The sequence below is a fragment of the Haemaphysalis longicornis genome, unplaced genomic scaffold, assembly GCF_048455015.1.
Source record: "Haemaphysalis longicornis isolate Haplotype H1 unplaced genomic scaffold, Haemaphysalis longicornis Haplotype H1 scaffold_1, whole genome shotgun sequence".
Taxonomy (NCBI): domain Eukaryota; kingdom Metazoa; phylum Arthropoda; class Arachnida; order Ixodida; family Ixodidae; genus Haemaphysalis; species Haemaphysalis longicornis.
Window position 1 is genome coordinate 256,127,609 of NW_027526203.1, and position 17,294 is coordinate 256,144,902.

Consider the following 17,294-nt stretch of genomic DNA (forward strand, 5'->3'; position numbering starts at 1 on the left):
GGGCACTTAAATGGGCCACGAAGACAAAATACAATCTTGGTTCTTTATCAGAGTTGGCTTTGTCCCAATTTCAGTGATCACAATTTTTTCGCAAACAAGTAATTTAGATGAAAACAGATGAAGCAGTGGCAACTTACCAGCCACTTTCTGACCAGGTTCTTATGACGTCGCAGGATCTTCTTTTGTGCTATTAGTGACCTCCGAACAATGCCACTGAGAAACACGACTGTGCGACTGTAGTGGTGCCTCTTGTTTTGCTTTGTCTTACGTGCAGTTAATACGCTGATAACTCTCTTCAGGTTTCTCTTTATTGCATCACTGCTGACATCATTTGCAAAATTATGGCATTTCAATGTCTTGCTTTTCTTTTCTTTCTTTTTTGTGGTTGTAATAGAGCCTGTGTGGGTTACTGAAGAGTACAGTCGAACCCGACTATATTGAACCCGTTTACATCGAATTATCCTGTATGTCAAACTATTTCTGGTTACGGTATACAGGGGTGAGACAGCTGCGCATATTGCGCAGATTTGATACAAATTTGTTTTCCTGCTCCAGGCTGCTCCAAAAGCTTGAAAATTGGTAAAATTGCGCCAAACTGCTCCAAAACAGTCTGAGAGCCAACGATTTTAATGCTCCCATCAGTTTCAGTAACTGCAAAAATTGTGCCAAAGTGCTCCAGAACAGTCCGAGAGCCAAGGATTTCAACGCTCCCGGCAGTTTCAGTGGGGAAAAATGCTTACTGATGGCATAATTTTTCGGCACCCCCAAGGTGATGCTGTTAATGAAGGTTTAATTGATTGATCATTCAATAAAAAAATGCATAGAATTGTCCCCAACAAAATAGTTCTTCAAAAGTCACAATGTAGGGTTGCACGTGATATATTCTGAGTTTTTGAAGTTTTCCTATCGACAACCATAGCAAAGTTCTTCAGAAAAAATTATTGTGTACTGAGATGACAAACTACGTCCGGAACGACATTACTTGGCGCCGCCGTCTTGGTATGGTGAAGATTGGAAAACATGGCCGCCAGGTGAAGCAGTTGCTGCTCGTGGTTCAGGCAGAGTGCTCTTCGCCAATTTCTACAGTGGTTGTGGTTATGGGGGTGACTGGGTCTACATGTAGTCGTCTGATCTGTTGCGGGAAGTTGTGCAACTCGAAAGATGGGAGTTCATCAAAAACAATACGGTGCCCGCGAATTCGCCGTGTTTCGGCCTTGAAGTAAAATTTCGGACCCGTTGCGGTGTTATAAAACGCTGAGTTATTGCTGCCTTTAACAGCGAACTTGCCATTGGCGGGAATGGGATGATCGACACTGCAAAAGTGGCGGCGCAGGCTACATCGCCGCAAAATGTTGAAGCAGTGTCCGATAGTGGGACAAGCTATTATTGCATGCTAGTAATAATGGTTCATCTGTCTGAAGTGAAATTTAATGCAAAGCGGCAGGTGGCTAAACATACCAACGTTACTAAAATTACGATCGTAATGAGCGTGTACTTTGGGGATTGAAATGGGAGGGCTGGTGGGGTGCGATGACTGTCACCTCGCTTCGCGCAACTTTTTCCATGGCTCTACACTTGTGTGTAAAGCCAAGTGTGGGATTACACAAATAACCATTCCAGCATTCACATGATAAAAATGCCTTACGATTGCTTAGTTTTTTCTATTCGATATTTTCAATGGTCCTCCATATGCTATTTATGCATAGAGCCTAAGAATTTAAAAATAATTTGTAAAAAGGTAGTGCAGTTTGCACCTTATGATATTCTGGTAGAAAAAACTTTATTGAAAGGCTGTTTCAGTGTTATGTACGTTCAAAACCGGTTAAAAGTTGCGCTTTCCTTCCCAATTTGCCAAAAATGTGATTGGTTAGGCTCCAAAGGTGACAATAAATGTCGTTCTTCTGCTCCAAAATCGAAATTTCGCTGCTTCAGAAACTGCTCCCAAATATGATTCAGCTGTCTTACCCCTGCAATAAGCACGGTTATATGGAACAAAAATACCAGTGACTCGTTATATTGAATGCCAAATGCTGCAGAAGTGCCCCCCCCCCCTCCCCCCCTCAAGTTGGCTTTCCCTTGGGGCAGAGGAGTAATTCCCACGGCACACCCCTAAAAGCCGCTCATGGGCAGTTCATGGGACTCTTTCTCCTTGCTCTCTCTGTTGTGACTGCGCCACCGTGCCGTGTAAGGCGGGCCATCGGTACCCCCCATGCAAGAAATGATCTTGGCCCATCTGCTATGCTTTTCTACGTTGTGGTTGCGTTGTATGTGCATTTTGGGCTTTGTTCCGAAGTGCAAGTGTGGTGGCTAGCACTAGTGCCACTAAATGAAGGCTTATTTGGCAGCTGTAGTTATAGCAAAAGCAGCTGAACTTTCTTTTGCTGTAAAGCTGTCAAACATAAATTGAGTTGGATGCAGGGGAAGTTGCACGTCCCCACAATGCGCAAGATTGCCAAGAGCATGATCGGCGGGGAGTTAGGCTCTCGGCAGATGTTTCTTAAGAAGCCGCCTGAAACTCCTTCAAATCTGCCAGCTTCTGGGTGCCGGTGATGATTTTGAAAATGCTGAGGAGGGCAACAAAGCCACCACTGGTGTTGCCAAAGTGGGGAGGGAGCTGTCAGAATTTCTGGATGCCGTTGCCGGGTCAACATGGGTGAATTCGTCGAAGACTACACTGCCGACGTTGTACCGAGTGCAATTGGAAGTGGGAGCAGTGAGGAAAGCAATGACGATCCTATGCCCACAATCTGAGGTAAAGGATGCACTCACACTAGTCTGGGGCTTCTTCACGAATGTGAAAGGTTGCAGCCTCAACTGCTCCAGCTCTTTACACATTGTGGAGAAGTGCATATTGTCAGGGGCAGCAAGTTTGTTCAAAGCAGAAGGTACAGGACTTTTTGTATGAAAGTAAGGCAGTTTTATAAATAAAGTGTATATAATTTTATGTGCTTTTATGATGTCCAATTCCTAGCATGCTTATATCGAATTGTGCCCTATATCAAACTGATAGGTGGTCTTTTTAGAGTTCGATATAACCGGGTTTCACTGTAGTTCTTTCAAATTAAATGAGGTTGTATTTTGTCTTTATGGCATTTGTCCTTAAGCCACACTTTCGTTACATTTTAACCTACCCACTTGAAAGTTTCACTGAAGTGTGTTTTGGTACGTTGACAAATATTCAGCTTTTGCCTATGCGGCATATTTTTGAAATTATGTAATGTTATGCCACACTGTTTCGCCCAAAATTTTTACCAGGTACACACAAAATACTGACTATGACTATTGGGGCTCTCAAGGACCCAAGAGTGTTTTGTTAGCCAGATATATTGCTAACCTTGTCATTGCAAAAATTAAAATGGTATGAAATTTTGTTACAAAGTGCTAGTGTTTTGGCCAAGTAAGCTATAAAATATTTCATGCTTGTGCAAACAAGTGATGCATTTTCATAGCTCTATTGCGCTGTGCAGTTCATAGGCTTGTGAACGCAGCATGTAAGCAAATCTGACAAGCACATCTAGGAACTGCGGGCTACAGTTGGGCTCCTGGCAAAAACGTGAGAATGAGTCTAAAAGTGTAGGCAACAAGCTAGAGTGCAACAACTCGGTAAATATTCAGGCTAGGACTGTAATATAAATGCGCTCGTGGATGCTGCAAGCGATCAGCAAAAATCGGCGATGTTGAAACTGAAAATGAAGAAAGCATGGCCATTGAAGTGACGTTGCAGCCGGCCAGTGAGCGACCCGATGGTCAGCAGCTCGGGAGCAAGCCTGCACGCAAGCTCTATGCGCGCAGTGGGCAGCAACTGGGTGAAGCATTCACAGCAGAGCTCGACCGGTTCTCCAGCTGCGTGGCTGGCCAGAGGACAAAGCCCAGGCCGGCTGGTGCGCCCAAGGCACGCGGTCATGGCAGTGTACCCAATCCGCCAGCAGGTGCAGTGTCGTCTGCGGCAGAGCTATTTTAAACACTTCTGACTGATTAACGAGGCATTTTACGGGGCTACCACTCGTCTCCCAGCTGATTTGGTGGCACTTACTGTATGGTCAAAATAAATTTGGTCGAGGTGAAATTTCTGTGCAGTTGGCTTTTAAGCTAGGCAGTGGGAAAGGTGAAGGTTGCTCCTCAAAACTTTGTGAAATAGCTGATAGGTGTCATCAGACGACGTTGCTCATCAGCCTGTGCAGACTGGTTTAGACAAACGTCCACCCTGAAGAGGTTGTGCCAAAGACGGGGCACCATCCTCGTGTGGCTCCTCGAACAAAGTGAAAACGAAAGTGGTGCTCACTCTAGTCAGGTTGTGCACAGTAAAAATCAGAAGAAACGTCAAGAACTAGAGGTGCTTGTTTTCTCTTAAAGGCCAACTGCACTCTAATTTTACCTTGACCAAATTTATTTTGAAAGTGCAGTAAGTACCACCAAATCGGCTGGGAGACGAGTGGTAGCCCCGTGAAACGCTTTGTTAATCAGTCAGAAGTGTTTAAAAAAGCTCCTCCGCAGACCACACTGCACCTGCGAACGGATTGCGTAAACAACCACGATGAGCCTGTGATGCTCTGCTGCGAGCGGGCCACCCATTTGCTGCCCCGTGCGTGCGCTCCCGTGCTGCTGACCGTCCGGCCGCTCGCTTGCTGGCTGCAATGTCATTTTAATGGCCGCACTCTGCTCGATTTCGGTTTCAGAATCGCCGATTTTCAGCGATTCAGAATCGCTTGCGGCGTTCACAAGCTTACTTCAACTGTTGTATTTCGCATCTTGCTTTCTTTTTCAGACTTTATGGAAAATAGTGTTTTCAACAGGTCGAAATTTTGAGTGCCGTTGGCCTTTAAGAGCAGTGAGATTTCAGTTGGGTCCTAGTTCTATTCTAGTCATGTTAACCTAAGCTTGAGGTTCGCTGTCTGAAGCAAGTAGGGTACCCACACCCAGGCTGTTACAGATGTGAAACCCTCCATTAGGTTTTACAGGGTCAAAACAGCCTCAGGCCAATTTTCAGTTCCTGGTGGACTATCTTTTTGCATGAAGTCGGCATATTTCCGTTTTTGTCTGCTCCTTCATATAGTCACTAGGAAACTTTGGTGTGTGATAGGACATAGGAAGTGATCAGGCAATTGAAAATGTGACGTTTTTGGTGGCAATTGCTTTTAAAGGGGAGCTTGCATCTCTCACTGACGTCACCTGTAGTCCAACCAAAACACACTGAAGGAAAGCCAACTTTTTCTGAATACGATGATGATTCTGGGTGAAGTGAAAAAAAATTAGAACACTTCCCGTGATCGGAATCGAATCTGGGTCCCCCGTGTTATGAAGCTGACATCTATCTGATTCCACCACTTCAGCATGGTTGAAGCAGTTTGGATTTGGAGAGGGGTGCATGGACGTGCAAAATTAGACAAAATGCACCCCTCCGTCTAAGATAATGGTCGAATGCTAGGGAAAGCCATGAAATGCCCGTATCATTAAAGCAGTTGCAGTGCTTTACTGATCGCAGTGCAGTATAAACAGTCTTAAATAAGAAACAGGTGCTCGCTTCTGGGTTGGTTCGTTTGGGGTCGGGCTTGATTTTGGAAAGCTTCACATTCCCCCATTATTGTGGTTTTTGACAGAGCGGTAGTTGATTTTTTACTGGAAGCATCAATTCTCACTGAACAAAGTGAGGTGGGAAGTGCCCGATCTTTAGGACAGAGCAAAGTTGCATGCATTAAAGTGAGAGTGAAGACAACATGCAATGTTTTCATCTCAAATTAGGGCTCATGCTTACATCATACTTTACTACTATTTTTTTATTGGCAAACGGTGCTTTAACAGAGGGAATTTACATTAAAAGGGCAGGTTTAAAGTTACCCTCTGTCTTCCTAACCCCCATTACCTGCCGAAATTGCTGCACGACTTGGTGGTGTCAGTGTGCTGACTACTTGTGAAGGGATGCAGTCTAACTCAAAATCCACCTCCTAGTGAAGTGCAGTGGAGCATTTCACCTCTGTGAAAGTGTGGCTGCGGGTATGATGCTTGTTTCTGAAGGTGAACCGCAGGCTTATGTCTACATCTGACTAGAACTGGGCAACTAATTATAGCTCAACCAAAGAAAATCGGTGACTCAAGCTCTTTATATTTCTTTTTATTTTGAGGCCATGCAGTAAGAATACAAGTTTGTTTTAATTGTAAGATTTTGTGTTTTATAGTGCCCCCACCGCTTTTCCGGAAGCAAACGGTGCTTTATTCACTGAGAGATTAATCAATTGAAGTTAAAATTTCGATTCCCCCGCCAAATCGTGTTTTCATGACGTCTGCAATGATATCACAAGAACAGGTCTTCAAGCTGCTGCGGAGCCTTATTTACTGTTAGTCAACCTAGATGACGCCACCATACCGGGGCAGGCTGTTTTCTGCCTTTGCTTTGTTTTAAAGACGATAGTCTTTCTTGGGCTACTTAAACCCAGAAATTTTGGTCTGTCTGTATGTCTGTGTGTCTGTATGTCTGTCCGTCTGTCTGTCTGACTCGATTCAGCCACCCGGCCAAAGCAAAACAATGCCTGCGCAATAGTCTTATATAGTCGCAGCTAAATCTACCCGTCTTGGTCCGGTGTAATGTTCATACGTGTCAACATTGTTGAAGAAGAACAAGACATTACGCAAATATGAGACGACAAATCAATACAGAAGTGATATTTGCAGTGTTCCTTTATAAAAATTCAAACATGCTTGACTTTTGCGAAATTAAATACTTAATCAACTGCAGAAAAAGAATTCACTCCGCCGTCGCCTGCTGTCGCCAGCGGCACTATAGCTTCTGGCGCCATTTTAAGAAATCAACCGGCAACAGTTACGCAAGGTTCCACTAGATAGGTTCCACGTTCTGCTTGCAACGCACGTGGAGTATGGAAACGCGGTTCTATAAACGTTGAAGTAGGGCGCCTCGATTAACGCGCGTCTTCGCCGTACGGCAGCGTTCGCATCGAGACACCCGGTTTGAAGCAGTGGAACGCGGGAAATTTAAAATGATTTAAGCAAACCTTTGGTGTCTTTACCTTGGGAGGAGCGCGACGCAAGAGGAACAACATGAGAGGTGAGTGGTAAAGCGAAGGGAGGCATTTACTTGGCAAAAGTCGATAAAGACTATCGTCTTTTGACGACATTTGCAACGAAAGGAGCAGATACGCGGCCAATTTTTTACCGTATTTGTGCCTGGTTTGTTTTTGTTAAGGTAAAATATAGTTTTTTGAAACATGGTGTTCACTCAACAAATATGGTCATGTTAGACACCATCGCTTACGCCAATTGGCCAGTCTCGTCTGAGACAACTCCAAAGTGCCACAGGGCTGTGCAGCTAAAACAAGCTTAGAGCGCACAGTACCCACGGCAGTACGCATTGGTACTTCTATTTTTACGTGTACTTTTGTAACTTCTACTGCTTACCCCTCCATTCTTACTGCTATAAAAGGAATGTGCCCTAAATTTAAGCGCAAATAGCTCGTTCGGCAACCTTATAAGCCCTGCCTAATTTGCGTTTGCTTTTGCCGGCGTCAGCCAACCACAGAGCAGGCACATATGGCATCATAGGTTCTGTTGCAGAAAATGAGCTAGTGGGTTGCATGGCCATTTCCATTTTTCCTAATCATATAGCTTATTTGAGCGAAGTTTACGTTAAAAGTGGTATCAGTATGATTCTAATGAAGCAATCTTTCGAATGAACCAAACTTGTGTTTTGTCTGCATGGCCCTTTTAAAGCCCAAGTGACTCATAGCTTGAAGCTCCTTCCTTTGCGGGGAGCATCGGCATACAGCAGTGGTACACCATTGTCATCACATTTGGCTTCAAAGACTGTTTTTGGGTACCTTTAATAGTGGTATCGCCACCGGATTTTTTCCTTTAATGTTGGTAGCAAACTGTCTTCCCCAAATTCAAATGCATTTTTGTTTGACCAGAACTGAAATCTTGATGAGGTATAGCCAGGCTTTGCAGGCCAGTGGCTACAAAACGATGTTTTATCAGCGATGCTGTTTATTTTAAGCTGGTGGTTGGGCTGTCGATCATGTGCAGAAAAATCTTGCCAAGCGGTGGCGCCGCAGCTTTACCGTAGCTTTGCTTCGCCGCGCATGAGCGGGACTCATGTCGCCGCCTGTCGGAGTCCTGATACAACCAGTGCAAGCATGGGTTTACAAACGCGTCGTGGGGTGGCTCGCTCTATTGCTTTTTGCGACGATTGTTGCAGTTTTCACACTGCAAAGAGAACTAAGGCCAAAATGAAAGAAGCCGAAAGGCTGAGAAGCGATAATGTTAATCACCTTCTTAATTAGCGTCCCACGCTCCAGCCCACACAAGCTGAACGGTGGCCGCCAAACGAGTTCAAAAATTTTGAGCAAACGGTCGTCCTGCTGCGCCCTCCACTACTCTTGGAGCTCCACCGCAAAGCCAGTGGGCACGTATACATTGTACATACTTTAATGAACAAGTGTTTGTTGCTCTTGACGAAGTGTTTGTTGCTATTGACGACACCATGCAGAAAACTTGACCGATTCTTGAAGCATAACCGTGCATAAACATAGCCGGACGAAGAATAAGGTAGGTGGGGCCACCAGCTTTGCTTTTTGCCCAGTCTTTGCACCACTAGTGCGAAGCTGCTCCAATTTGTGCATGCGTGCGTGTGTGTGTGTTAGCGGGGAGGAGTTTTTCCTTCATTCCTTCATTTAAAGAAGAGTTGAGAAGGGATGTAGAATTCGTGATCCCAAAATGTGTTGGTTCTTACTGAGCAAATTTTCATTGTGACCGCAGGGAGTGTGACAAGGCAGTTTCAAAGGAAAAAGAAAAAACCTAAATAAATGCGATGGCATGCAAGCATAACGGTGCTTAACACAATCCTGTTGTGAGTTACAAAAAGATTGTGAGCACCAGTGAGTTTTGTGTCACTGTGCAAAGCAGTTTCTTGAAGCATAGGTTGGCCACACATGCATCGCAGAAAACGTTGGTTTTCTGCTACACTCTTTTTTGTTTGTAGCACAGTTTACACTTTCGATACTTTTGCACATTTGGGGCTTGCGTTGAGCAGGCATATCAAGTTCGGGACCAGTTTGGCACACTGTCCCTTTCGGTCACCTGTAGAATCGTCCAAATTGCTAAAAATGCATCTTTCCATGGTGCTGTAGTGTGCGATGTCGACACGCATCTCAGTATCATCAGAGTGCCCATTACATGACACCGGCGGTGATTTCGAAAATCGGCGTGCAGAAAAACAAATCAAAGAGGGTGTAAGTGTCTCCGCTACTCAGTAGATGGCGCTAGCTCTCAGAGCGCACTCGGAAAGCGCCAAATTCAAATGGAAAAGTGTTAAAATTTCAACTTGAAAGCGTCAGTAGTATACTGTCTATTTGAATAGATGTGGGCAGGAAAGTGTCAACTAAAGGTGTATGTTGTCAGTGGGGAGCAGAGGACACAAGGGCAACGCAGACAAACTGACTGCTGTGTGAGATGTAAATGCAAGGATGATGTTGAAACGTGCAAGATGGTACCAGGATTTTGGTGTAAGCAAATGAAAAAGTTACAACTTTGCAGCAAAGCTGAGAGCTTTTCACTCTTTCAAAAATTATACCTTTCACAAATGTCATAGACCACATAGCCAGGCATGTGGTCAATGGAAAAAACATTAAAAAAAATTTAGTGGTAGTGAATTGATTCATTCTATTTTGATGGAATTGAAACAAGTTGTTATAAAGAACAGCTGAAAATGTTTAAGCAGTCATTTACACACATGGCATGAACTACTGAAGACTACCAGCCAATTTTATAACTTGAGACATGGGAGTCTTCACAGGGCTTTCTTGCACTAATGCACCAGATTTTTTGTCCATTTTCAGGTAGCAGATATGGATCTCATCAATGCATTAGGCTTTCTTTTTTTGTGTGTGTGTGTGTGTGTGTGTGTGTGTGTGTGTGTGTGTGTGTGTGTAAGCAGATTGTATGTGGATAGTCAAAGGACAGCCTTGTCATGCTTGCACTGTGCTGCCAAACCACGTCGTTTCTAGTCGCGACAAGAAGCTGTGTTGGATTGATACCTTGGGAAATTTCACGCCTGACTGTGATGATCATAGTAGCACCATCCACTGTGTGAAAAAGCACTGTTAGAGGTTCATATACCGTTGAAGAAATGGCAAAAGGTTCATGGCAAGTGAGATCATCACAAGCCAAAATGGAGGCGATTAGTCAAGTGACTGTGGTGTGGATGATGCCCATTGAGGACAGCAGTCGTGGAGCAGCTTCTCTTGTGCAGCCAACATCCCGATGTACCTGTACCCTTTCCTGCAAACCGTGAGCAAGAATAGGCCGTTTGAGTTCCTGCGCCTGACTAGCCTGGGCGTGCTCGGCGCTCTGGTCAAGGTGAGTGGCATTTCAAGGAAGAAAAATTAATAGCGTGGCTGTTTGAGAGGGGGAGGGGCCTTGTGTGGCCAGTGGGCGGTAGTGTTGTGCAGCTGCTGTGCTGCAGTTATTGCATGTGCGGAGGAGTTCCTGCTCCTTCAGGAAGAAATAAAAAAAAAGACATTTCTTTTTGTGGTCATCTTTGCAGCCTTGCTTGCCATGCCTTGTGCCGTTTGGGGGTGAACTTGCTTAGTAAGGGGAGTTTGGAAACTCCACATAGGGGTAATGTATTTATCGAAGGGGGGAAGGGTGGTGTCCTTCCCCCTCTTTGATGAGGGTCATGCATGTTGTGCAGCCATCTGTTGAAAGAATTTAAACCAGCGTACAGGTGCCATCGAAGTAACTGGAACATTGTCGCGTCAATTTTCTTCTTCCGGAAACTGCCTGGCTGCATTGGTTTGCATTAAAAAGAGTCCTTCCCAATAGAAAAAGCTTCCTGTAAATCTGTAATGGCTGTCATAAAGCCAGTAGGCAAATATTTTGTGATAATCGCAAATCCTTGTTCCAATTACTTATGATGGCACCTGTACAGTGTAGTGCAATGTTAGTGCATTGATCAAACTTCCTAACAGTTTTCCTAAATAGCCTCCCTCCCCTTTACAGGTAAGTGAAGATTTGTGATGTTTGAAATTCTCCGAGGATTTTATTCAGCTGCTGCGTGTTTCTTCTTTCTCTCTCTCTCTCTCTCTTTTTTTTTTTTTTCTTTTCCACTGGCAAACGTTACACCTTTATGCATATGCTTGTTGAAATTTCTGCCGACAAAACTCGCCTTCTGTACTCTCGGGGTCAAGTGAAACGCAAACACGAAAATATGAACCTGAACACACAAATAGCACGATTTCTCTCTATGCAAGCCAAAATTACGCGCGGCTTAGTTACAAAAACAAAGTTTGGAAAAGTGGATTTCTAAACATACCAATAGCAAGCCATTATATGAACTCGATGAACAGTATTTTTCAATTTTGCACGTTCTGGTTCATATTTTTGTGTTCGCGTTTCATTTGACGCCGGTAGTACACCTCTCATCACAGGGTGGCTTTTCACTATGCTTTTTTATGGGAGAGTTCCACAACTCCCAGCGTGTGCTCTCTGTGGAAAAATGACATCAAATCTAAGCTGTCGTACGGTTTTCCGTTTTCTCGCCTTTGGGGTTCCCAAAATAGGCTGGAAAGTCTGTTTACATTGAAGAAAGTACTGGTTCAACGCTGCCCTCTGTCAGTGCAAATAAAGCTCCCACTGGAACATAGCATGCGACAGCCAGGTGCACTTGACAGCGTAGTGTCACGTAAAGCATTAAATTTAAAGGTGCAGTGTCTAGTGCTATGTTAGTGTGCCCACTTTGTAACGTTTTCATAGCAGAAACACCGAGCAGGTGCTTTTCCAGGCATGGATAATGCAAAAGTTCGAGGAGAAGCGCTCTAAAATTGCAACGAGTAAATGTTTCCTCAACTGGCTGCCTTGTTTTCTTGTATTCCCCATCCCCTGAGGCCAACTGCTTCCCTCAATATTTTCTACTGTCCTGGTCGGATTTACATAATTTTAGCTGCACTCAAAAGCTTTTGAATTGATTGGCGCAGAAAATCCATAAAAATAGAACATTTATTCTTGCTAGTGTAAAATTTTGCACTTCGTTTTAGTACAAGAATGTTACTGTTTCCTGACCTGATATTTGATACGATAGTAGCTCTTCGAGTAACAGTGGTACAGTTGCACTTCCTGGTCTTTCTAGAGCACAAATACAGTTAAGATATTTCATTGTTTTGTGGACAGGCTACAAAAAAGGGTGAAAAGGAATGGCATAACGTACTCTGTAGCTTAATAATTGGGCCATGTAGGTAAAAACGGACTGCATATTGGGACTCGGGGGGGGGGTAAAACAGGCTGAAATGTAAACATAAAGTGCACAGGTTAAATAACAAAAATGTCTTTAATGCCAATGTTTAACAGTTGCTCAATGTTGCTGTTTTACACCACATTTACTGTATGGGACATTACATTTCCCTGCTCCAGCTGCTTCATTTGCCTGCAGATGTGGAAGGCTTTACCTGAGGCTGGGCTCTGTCACGGGCATGCTTTTTCAGAATAGCTGTAGCTTGTCTTAGTCTTGTAGTGCCAAGTTGATGGAGTGGTTTCAGGGGAGAAACACCGTACACTCTGCATTATTCGGTCTCTGTGCAGTGTGGAATAACACAATTTTGCACCTCGACAATACATTTTCTGACAAATCGTGCGTGTGTAGACCTCATTTTGATCATAACCATATTTCAACAACGTATGCATAAACTATGAAGATCAAGGATAACAAGTAACGAGAGGTGTTTCCTAAAGATAATTTGGCCAAAGGCTCTAAAAAGTTTTAGAAGGTTTTTACCTTCTTTTCAAAGTGAGCAGCAAGTTAGAGGGTGTTGCCAGAGAGGAATTTAGATGTTTTAAAGTACAGTTCACATGAATGAAATTCATTGTGCATAACGTCGAGAATGCTCTTTGAATCTTGACAACCCTGTGAGCCTGCACACACCTTGGCAAGTTGCTACACGGAGCAAGTGTAGTGATAGTCACGGCCCAGCCCTGATTGAAAGGAAAGGACCGAACCTCACTACACCTTTGCTTGACGAAAAACATTTCTGCAATAGTGAAGAATTTGTGCTTATTTCATTTTAAATTCTCATCCTCCTACATAAGAATAGGGTTGTTTGTACTAATGGCTTTGTGATGTACTTTGGGGAGTAGCCAGAAGCAGGCAGTCGGTACATTGGCTGAATGCCAACAGCACAATTTGCAAGTTGGGGATAGCCAACTCTTTGCCTTGTAATGGTGCAACCATGGGTTTTGTTCTTGCTTGGACGATAAAATTCGCTAGAATTTTTTACTTCATCTCGTGTTATAGTGCCCCTCTGAGGAAACGGGGGCAAGATACGTTTGTAATTTTGGTTTCAATTTCTGTTGGCTTGACGGAAAAGGAAGGCAGGGGTAGAGCAATGACCTTAGCATTCGTGGTGTTTGCCTTTAAGTCTGGTTCATTGTTCGCACATTCTTGTACTGTAGCCGTTTGTTAGTTGCCTTATTGCCTTTAGCTGGAGCTATTGATGGGAAATGTTTTAGCTGTTCAAGATTTTATTGTCATGAAATGTGAAGCCCAAGTATTTGTGACACCCAAAAAGCAAAGCCTGGAGAGAGGGCTAGCAGGAGGGGAGGAGAAAGATTTGCTTCTGATTGGTGGACAGGCGAGAGAGGAGGTTAACATGCTGAGATGAAGAGGGTGACAGGTGAAGGGGGTAACGAAAAGAGGGAAGGGCTTGATGGGCAGGGAAGGACACGATGCCCATTGATTAACTTGGGATAGGGACGGTTCTGGAGGAATGTCATTCTTTGTAAACTGATTATCGGCAGTACTGTCATCAACTTTATCGCTTCATCCTAGTAGTTCTAATAAGTGCACTCATTGGAAGGTTTCAACTGCTATGACTTCTCTAGAAAAAATAACCAATTGACAAAACCAATAGCCTATTGAGTTGTTTACACCAATTGCTATTGGTGTATCAGTCTATGGGTGCTTTGGTATGTTGGCCTAGTCCTATACATGTATTGGGTTAGCCTAGGCCTATAGGTGTGCCAATATGAGCCCATTGGAGCACCCATTACATAATGGCCAAATAAATGCCAAGGCCATTAGTCTGTTGTGTTTATTTGGCCACGTTACACTTGCTTCAGTGAATTTCTGAAAACATGGTCACACCATCCTTCAGGTACCACAAAGCCGTAAATGCTAGTTGATTGCATCTTTATTGCACAAAACTAACCATGTCCCACGGGCTGTCAAATTATATCTGTGCATTTCTCAAGTCATAGCTGTAAGACCTGCAAAAACAGCAAAACAATTAGGAACTTGCGCAACCATTGTAAATTTTTATGAGCGCATCTAGCATTCAATCCAGACAGAACCAACGAGATTCTTTGGCAGCATGCCACTAGACCCCAATGAACTACAATGCATGAGTACGCTGCAGTGAACACTACATTCGGAAAGCTAGACATCTATTTCAATTTTCTCTGGACGAAACATTGGACGAAAGGAAACATGGACGAAAGGAAACACTTTGTTCCACCTGTACAAAATGCTTATACAGAGTCTGTGAAGGAAAGTTCGACATCCACTTGAATGCAGCCGGACGCGCTACAAAGGAAAGCTGTACAGCTTTCTCAGAAACTTTGCAGTTAAGACAAATTTTTCTTCAACTGCAAAGTTTCTGAGAAAGCTGTGCAGCTTTCCTTTGTAGCCGTACGGCTCCATTCAGGTGGATGTCGAACTTTCCTTCACAGAAACTTACTCCACCTTAGGGATTTCCCCTAAATCTGGTCGATCTATATACAGAGTCGTTTATAGGCGATGTTAAAGGGACCTTGCAACACTGTTTGAGCAGTGCAAGTAAACCTACACGATGTTTATATTACACTGCAAGGAATACCTGAGCCAAATATTACATGTGCACGGGAAGTGGTGAGCACGCAAATCGCTGGGGAAGACGCAGAAAAACCAACCGCGCTCTCTTCAGTTTTCCTGATTATGCACCCCCGGCAAGGCCTGAACGACGTCATTGCGGCCATGGCTGTCCTATTGACTGTCGCTGGTCAACTTCGCGGCTTATGTCTCGCATTTCCTGTGACGATCCGCCGTTGTCAGTGCTGTGTACCAATTTCTTCTATGCCTGAACCTGTACCCAAATTTTTTGTTTTTATGTTTTGAGTGCGCATGGAGCTTGCGTGACGCTTAATACTCCCCTTTCAATGAGACCACTCAATAACAAACGCTTATTGCTTAAAAAAGCCCTACCAGCTTGAGTGTCTGCTTGCGAGCAGGCAGCCATGCCTGGTTTTTTGTGGCACCAGAGCGGAAATGGACCCCTTCACGTTGTGGAGAAAAGGAGAAAACTCCTCGGCCTGTGATATATTGAAGGGCGCCGAAGAGAGCGCTGCGAGCCGCCCCCTTCTCCAGGAGAGAGTGCACAGCTTTTGTCGCGTTGTCCGCGGTCGAGTTGAGTGGGAACAGTTATGCGCTATTTCTCATCGCGCGTAGTTTCGGTGATAGTGAATGTATTTTCATAATTCTTGCGGGAGGAGATTGCTCGGATAATAGACTTTAACCCAAAAGGAATTCCGAGTAGTCGATGGTAAGTGCTGCAGGGTCTCTTTAAATACAGCAATACAAACGCCAAGTCCTGTGTGAATTTGTATTTGGTTCACACATGATTTGCATTGATAGTTACTTCTCCAAGAAATGAAAGCACCGCTTGTTGACCTGCTCTGCTGTTTATAACATAAAAGTTTATCAGAAGAAGAAAAAAAACGCTTCGACGGTTTCATGGCGAAAAGAAATGTATACAGTCAAAGCTCGTTAATTCGAACTCGAGGGGGACCATAAAATTGTTCTAATTAAGCAGAGTTCGAATTAATGGGCAGGCACCAGAATGAATGCGCATCGCACCACACTGCGCGGGCAGAACACAAAGCCACCTCTGGACTCGTTATCACGAATTAGGCGCTACTACACTTTTTTTTTTTTTTTTTTTTTTTTTTTTTTTTCTCGCATGCCACGTGATCGCAGGCTCAGACCAGTGACTGCGGCACAAAGTAAACGTGCAACGGCATGCACCGGAGCGCTGGCACCCGCTGCGGAAGCAAAATGAGCTGTTGGAGCAGCGCAGCGCATGTGCTATGCTGTTGTTTTTCTGCTTCGTTGTTTTGCATCTCTAGCAAATTTGGCTTGGTTTGGATTTGAAACGCATTGTAATCACTCTGGGCCGACGGCTTCTGCGAGGAGCGATGAAAGCCAGGTGATCCGACTTCGAATTAACCGTTCTGGATACTCACGCGGTCGAATTATCGGGAGTTTTCCCCCATTGAAATATACAGGGCTGTGCCGGGACTGTCAGTTCGAATTAACCAAGTTCGAATCAATGAGCTTTTACTGTAAATACCTTCAAATGCAGAAATCTGAGCAGCGTAATGCACACACGTTCATCATCTTGCCCATGTGTGAAGACATGAATCCTTGAACATGAGCGTTGTCATAGGTGTCTGTGTTTTTATTTGAGTCTAAAAAAAAGCAAGAAAGCACCGTACAGAACCAAGGAGGTGGCAAGTCTTTTATCAAGTGGGTACATTTTATACTGCCAAGGTCAAGTGCAATGAGGAGAAACTGGGCAAGTGTGAAACAATGGGGAAAAGAAACTGCAAAAACGGTTGAAAGAATGGAGGGAGCTGCGTGGACAGGATATGGTGTGGCAAGGTTTAATTTAAGAGCATCCTATACACCCACACTTGAATCAGGCTGGCTACTTGGGTTTAATCCACTGAATGAGGCCTGGGATTTCATTAGGGGTCAAACCATTTATGGAAACTCTACGTATGCTATTCAATTATGTATTTAGAGCAGTGGTTCTCAAATAGTGATCCGCGGACCCGAGAACCTCTGAGGGGTCCGCGAGCCTCTCTCAAAACTTTTCCACCCGCCATTCCTTTCTCGATTTTTCCGGCACTTCCTTGCACTGCAAAAACGTGGCTTCGCCACATTACATGTACACTTTGATTCTCCTAGTAGCACATATTCTAACATCTACATTTTGCACAACACGTTAGCTCTGGGAAAAAGAAAAAAGGGAGGCAGCATATCGGTGTTTAGAAGACTTTTAGATTCAAGCACTAATTGCTTATCATTATGAGGTGCATCGTCATTAACGTCAAACAGAAAAGGCGGGCATTGTGTAAGTGTGTGGGCTACGTAAGCTGCAAGTACAATTTGTTTGGAATTATGATGCTGATGAACATATGCTTCATCGTGGGATCCCCCATCACTTTCGCAAGCCCAAAAGAGGTCCTCAGGGCAGACATGGCTG

At 44.2% G+C, this 17,294-nt stretch overlaps 1 protein-coding gene across 3 annotated transcripts in view; it reads left to right on the plus strand.

Moving 5' to 3' along the window:
• The window catches only part of LOC144144548 (CCR4-NOT transcription complex subunit 9-like), a 104,213-nt gene that overhangs the window by 48,079 nt on the left and 38,840 nt on the right, over positions 1-17,294 (plus strand). For all 3 annotated transcript variants that reach the window (XM_077676069.1, XM_077676075.1, XM_077676082.1), the window contains one exon: positions 10,256-10,362. In XM_077676069.1, coding sequence (XP_077532195.1) covers positions 10,256-10,362 — 107 coding nt within the window. The remainder of the gene's footprint in view (positions 1-10,255; positions 10,363-17,294) is intronic.